The sequence below is a fragment of the Bidens hawaiensis genome, unplaced genomic scaffold (genome assembly GCF_021521415.1).
Source record: "Bidens hawaiensis isolate Kalapana, Puna unplaced genomic scaffold, B.hawaiensis_p1.1 tig00035577_1, whole genome shotgun sequence".
Lineage (NCBI taxonomy): Eukaryota > Viridiplantae > Streptophyta > Magnoliopsida > Asterales > Asteraceae > Bidens > Bidens hawaiensis.
In genome coordinates this window covers 47,811-54,423 of record NW_027505380.1, presented here as the reverse complement: position 1 = coordinate 54,423, position 6,613 = coordinate 47,811, and the positions used below count along the sequence as shown (strand labels likewise).

Genomic DNA, 6,613 nt, shown 5'->3' with positions numbered 1-6,613 from the left:
CCTTTTCCGGCGAGTGAAGGGTACAAGCACCACCACCTGATAAAACAAGCACCCTATTTGTCTATCCCCTATCGGCGGTGTTCGAGCTTTACACCACACCACCGCTAAGTTTTCTGGGTTTAGAAAAAGACAGTTGCCGACAATTTACTTTACACCACCGCTCAGATCTCTCTATCTCTACATCCTGTTTTCCTATATTCTTATCGGAAAGACAAGGGGGATGATGGTTAATGGGAAAAGGGCGGAGAACGAGACCGGGAGTGAGGGGAATCATCGCCGATGTGGTCGTTGGAGTGTGGCTCTATCGTGGCCGGAAAAACGAGGGGCGGTGGTGACTATCTTCGGTGGTAATGGGGGGGGGGGGTGTTCAGATTTGTGGTCTGGTGTTTGTGATTCTAGTTGGAGATGGACAGGGGCGGCATTCAGATTTGTGTCGGCGGTTGAAGGTGGCCGGAAAACCCCTTACTCCGGTTGATGGGGAAGAAGGGTGGATGGTTGTGGTTTTAGTTTTTGTTTTTATTTAGCTCTATTTTTATTTACAAGTAAGGGTATTTTGGTTATTTCACAACAACTTAAAAGAAAATAACTAACGGAGTTAGTGAATTGTTAGAGCGGGATTGTTTTTGGTAACAACATTTAAAGTTGGAATTATCACCGATCACATTGATAGTTTGGATTATTGGTGGCCAATGCTTAATAGTTGAGATTATTGAAATCCAATTTTCTTTGTTTAAATGATGTCTAATAGTCAATCATGTCTTTTTTGAGGCTAATTCTCTCTTTCTGTCTTCTCTTTACAACTTGTAAAGAATGCACTTAAAATTGACAATTTGTTTTCATGCAAGTTATGATCATCATACAAAATTCAAATAACTTATGAAGATTCAAGAAACTCCAGCTGAGAGTGTATCGTTGATCTTGTGAGAATGGTTATGTTCACCTTTGCAAGTAACAATAAGCATTGAAGTTACGTCCGTAGCTCTCTCAACATGTTTTTTAGCAGGACAACCTTTAACACTACTACATTTATAATAGCCCCTGAAGTTATAAAACCACGGTTAATATGTCAAAATTAATTAAATTACTTATCCTATAAATTTTATTTTGCTTAATAGTTTAAGATCATAGATACCCTGACTATTTACCAGACAAAGAATATAATATACTTAATAATTAAAAATGGAAGTTTTCAATATGAATAGGGCGCTATTAAATTTCTTTCGACCCCATCATACTACAAAGTAAATATCATCAATATTCAAATATTTATCGATCACGGGGTTGTGAATATTTAACATTATATTCAAAAGATTAAACTTATAATATAAAAATTATTGAATACGTAAATTTGATTAAAGGGACTTTTTCATTAGATGAATAAATGTTTTTTCGATTTTATTTTATAAAAGTCTAAAATAAATACCACGTGGTCAAATAAGTATGTGAACAATATGCGATTTTTTTTAATAAAAGTCTATAATAAATACCACAAGTATATGAACAAAATGCGATTTTTTTTAATAAAAGTCTATAATAAATACCACGTGGTCAAATAATTATGTGACCAAAATGCCCAGACTGAGAGACATGCGTCAAACTCTTACGTGTGTGGGTAACTCCATCTATCCAATCATTTTCAACCAAGTTTTAGAAGTAAAATGTGCTAATGGTCAACGAGTCACCGAGTTGGCGAAACTCACTTAGTTGACAAGCTACTATGACCTAAAACTTGTATGAAGAGACTCACCTTGGATGTGGGGAGCCTTTGATCGGTTTTTGACCGTACTTCCTCCACGAATAATCGTCCGGAGGTATATCCGCCATCTTGGTGCTTATTGCGGGTACTCTTACCACCGTCTTCATCTTTGATTTCCTACAAAAATTTAATTCCAGTTAATCAAATCAAATATCTAATCTTGTCCTTAGATCCTTGGTTTGGTTTCTATTTAACTAATCGAAGAATAGTGAAGAGTAATAGTGTTGATACAGAAGGCAAACAAGCAATAAGCTGCAGTTAACCCTTTTTTAAATAATAAGAAAATAAAGTATTTTAATAAAGGAAAATTGGATTTTAATAATCCCAAATTAATACAGTTGGCTGATAATAATCCCAACTTTGAAAGTAGCTGTCACTGGTCCTAACTTTTGCACTATTTATTTTCATTGGACCTCTGTTAAAAAAAACTTAACGACGTTATGTTTTTTTCCAAATTTCAAACTGATATTTTAGGGCTTTTGATCGGAATGAAAATACAAGTCGATTGATGTAAAACTTACTTCCAAACGGTGGTCCAAACGACTAAAGGATGCTTCAATTTCGGTGTTTAAACTTTTAATTAACAAAAATCAAGCTGTTTGAAGCGTCGTTTCGAGTTAAGCTTTACATCAATCGACTCGTATTCTCATTCCGATCAAAAGCCCTAAAATATCAGTTTGAAATTTGGAAAAAAACATAACGTCGTTAAGTTTTTTTTTAACGGAGGTCCAATGAAAATAAATAGTGTGAAAGTTGAGAAAAGTTGGGATTATTATCAGCCAACTGCATTAAGTTGGAATTATTAAAATCCAATTTTCCTTTAATAAATAATAAGAAGTCATAACATTACTATTTATGACATGGTCTGATCGTAACATTATTAGATACACAAACTTAAAAAATAAAGTACCCTTTTTTAGAACAATGGCCGCTTCCTGAAGAATCAACACATCCAGTGTGAGAATCGTCACATTTTTGTTCGAAAGAAGACGACGAAATATTCGACTGACTAGCGGATGACACCTGTGGCGGATTCGTCATCCGAAGTCCAGAAAACATCGACGGCTGTAAACTACTTGCCTCTCTTGTCACCGACGATAAAAACGAATTTGCATGAGCTGCAGTGCCAGATAAATTGATCACCTCAAACGATCCTGATTCCACTAACGAATGATGGAGATTCATTAGGGGAACCGGAGGCATATGCTGCTGTATTGGCGCAGGGGAATACACCTTCTCCGCCAATACAGCAGCGGTCATGTAGTTTTGCTGATTACAAACAGGAGCACGTCTAAACCGAGCGTGACCGGTGCGGGTATGATCAAGTAAAGATATGAACCTTTGGAAGTTAGTAACCGTGACATCAACAGTGGCTGTGTAGTCAGTGGTGGCAGGAGAATCGGTAGCTCCCGCGAAGGGAGACGAGGACGAAGACGACATCGTTTTGGTTTGAAGAAATTAAGCTGATGAGGCTCTCAAGGGGTTGAAGAATAGCTTTTGTTCCATTAAATGTTGTTGTTTCCATGAACTTACATTAAGTTGACCGTCAAAAGTCATACCAAATCCAATAATAGTATTCAAAAGGGAAAGTTGAAAGTTGGATTTATGGGTTGACAAGAAAAACATATTAAACAAAAATAGAAGTCAAGGTGGATACATCGTATATAGATGTGTCATGTGTGTAAGTAAAATGGTCGCATTATGGAAGTCTGCGTGTTTTAATTACAAAAACAAACGTAACCTCTACTCTACGTGACTAGAAAGTATGGTTTGGCAGTTTGCAAGTCTTTGTTTTCTATAACGTGTAAACAGTTTGAATCATATAAAATTGACCTGATTTAAATGAAAAATGTTAGTTAAATAAAGGAAGAGTGCATGTATCACCGACTTAAATTTAAACTGTAGTCGTGATTATTTGTGTGGTGTGAATAAAAATGGGCTAACATGAAAATGATGTTTTATCTTGTTAACTTGTTGGGCCAGTGTATCATTGTTATTGAAAGAAATTATTTACTATTGGGCCAATTGACATAACTGGACTGACATTCTTTGTTCCTAAATCCTATATGTTTCATTAAGCCTATCGCATGTAACAATTTGAGCTCAGCTCAACAAATATCCTGTAAATAGAACACTGGGCTAGTGGGTTCTTTGGTTTTGACTTTATAAATTAGTTAGATTACATATATGTAATTTATGTTTATACTCAATTTTAGTGGTTGTATTTTACCTTCAAAATTGACTAAATTCGTACTTTATAAGTTTCCAAATGTTACATCATTTGCCCTTTAACCCTAACTCAATTATATTTTCTCGTTAAGTTAGATCAGGTGCCTTGCACATAAGGGTGAATTGGTCCTTTTATCCATTTTCGATTTGATTACTAAAATGTTCTTTTTCAAATTAAGAGTAAAAGGACTAATTTGCCCTCATGTGCAACACACGTTACCTTAACGAAAAACACTAACTGAGTTAAGATTAAAAGACAAACGGTGTAACATTTGGAAACGTAATATACATATTTGGTCAATTTCAAGATAAAGGACACCACTGAAACTGAGTACAAATATAAAGAATAATCTCTACAATTCAGTCTATAAATTATAAGGGTGGAGGGCGTGGTGCCAAAGTAGAGGTGTGCACAAATCGGGTTTTTCAAATACCCGGTATCGGGTATGGAACCGGTTTCGAGTATGAATGGATATTGTAAAATCGAGTATTAGTGTAACACCCCGGCCTCTCATACCACCAATATTGTCCGTTTGCCCCAATAGGTTGCCCATCCGAGAACTCACTGCTTTGTTTTTGGTTGCCCAGGTAGAGACTTCCCAGGTGGTCACCCATCCTAGTACTACTTCCACCTAAGCGCGCTTAACCGTGGAGTTATCATGTGCTTCACAGCCAACTAAGCCCAAAACGTGTTGGTAATGTTAAGAGGCTGGACATTACTTATGAACCAAGGATCTCTCTTGTCCACGGCCGATGTGGGATAGCCTAAGAGTGGGACGATGTTGTGTTTGCCAAGGGTGTTACAAACAACCCCCCCTTTGGACTCATCGTCCTCGATGAGGGGTTGTTTGTAACACTCTTAGGCTATCCCACATCGGCCGTGGACAAGAAAGATCCTTGGTTCATAAGTAATGTCCAGCCTCTTAACATCACCAACGCGTTTTGGGCAACCAAAAACAAATCTGTGAGCTCTTCGTGGGCAGAGCGGACAATATTGGTGGTGCGAGGGGCGGGGGGTGTTACACATAACAACGTAAAACATCAATTTGAAATTCCGTTTAATGAATGAAAATTCCCCATAAAACATTAATTTTGAATAACAGCAAGATTAACCAAATATATACTTGAAACTTAGAAATCAAAATAAAAATATGATCTCAGGTTAATGAGACATCAATGAATAATTTGGTGAAACATTGGACAAAAGTAAAAAAAAAAGAACCAAACAAATAATCAAAACAATTCTTGTAAAAGTAATATAAATTCAACATGTACCTAAACATATTTGAAATCCCATCTTCCATTAAACGATTACGTTTATGGGAAATTGGTCATAAAACACGAGATTGAGATAATAGTAAACAAGTTCAGCAATACAACCATGAATGACAACGAAAATGACTCAGCAATCACAAATAGTCAAACTCGGTTATAAACTTCATAAATAATCCTTAAAAGGATTTGATACGTAAAATTGTTTTGGTTATATTCAAATAAAATTTTATATATATATATATATATATATATATATATATATATATGTAAAAAAAAGAAAAGAAAACAAAACAATAATAATAAAAAAAGTAAAACAAGACGAAACTTGCGATAATTATCTTCTTGAAGGTAGATTTGAGTTATAAAGGTTATGGTGAGGGTGGTGCCACGATTTCTCAACTGAATTTGTTGGCGTTGATGAGTGAAAATGGAAAATACTCTCTATAAAATTCGCTTAAGTTTAAGAAAACCGAAAAAGAATGCGATGCTTTTATAATAATAACTTTTTAAAAGCTTAGTAATAATAATAAAAAAGTTTATTGGCTAGTGCTAAAGTTTTCGCCACAATATTTATAAAATTTTTAATATAAAATAAATGTTTCCCTTATGGCGGCGTCCTATGAAAACTTTAAAGAGAATCTACACCTAAAATGATTCGTTTAGATAGAACTGTTATGATATTAATATAATAGCCCCAAGGTCTTAGTACTTGTTTGAAACAACGATTTTACTTTATTTAACGTTTTTATTTAACCTTGAAAATATTATATATAATAAGAATTATAGTGGTATTAATAATAGTTACCATAATAGTAGTAATGAAATAATAATAATAATAATAATAACCATATGTTTGACTTAAAGTCTTTTTGTAAATCATCAACTTGATTAGGTACTTGTTAATTAACTATTTTAAAATAATTTGATGATTTGAAATCATAAGTGTAAGGTGTTTGTAAAAATATATATATATGTGTATTGAATGCAGAAAAACATTCATGATTTTAAAATAATAATAATAGAAATAAGTATGTTTGACAAGTATGAAGGGGTTACGTAGGGGTGTAAGGCTACGAGTGAGCTTCAAATGGTAAGAGAAAGCGATTTAAGGTAATGCATGGCAATATCAAGTTAGGCCTTCCGAAGCATAGTAGGCGTGTTTGGGTCACTATAATGGTAGCAGGCTTGAAGCGTGTGGTCACGCACATATGATTGAGACAAATGGTTAGGTACAGGTCTTGTAGATGGGTGAGTAGCGTTGAGTTTGGGTAGGTTTTAGCAATAAGTGGTAATTGAATCTATCACAAATTGAAGTATATCAACATTTAAAGGAAGTAAAGTGGAGGGATTTAC

At 34.8% G+C, this 6,613-nt stretch overlaps 1 protein-coding gene across 1 annotated transcript; it reads right to left on the bottom strand.

The window, feature by feature from the left end:
- Positions 1 to 845: 845 nt before the first annotated feature.
- Positions 846 to 3,272, bottom strand: LOC143612835 (putative WRKY transcription factor 15). Its single transcript, XM_077086722.1, has 3 exons — positions 2,667 to 3,272; positions 1,748 to 1,873; positions 846 to 1,038 (listed from the first exon to the last, which is right to left on the bottom strand). Exons 1-3 carry the CDS (start codon positions 3,194 to 3,196, stop codon positions 885 to 887), a joined length of 810 nt encoding a protein of 269 aa, XP_076942837.1. The 5' UTR covers positions 3,197 to 3,272; the 3' UTR covers positions 846 to 884.
- Between the last annotated feature and the right edge of the window lie 3,341 nt (positions 3,273 to 6,613).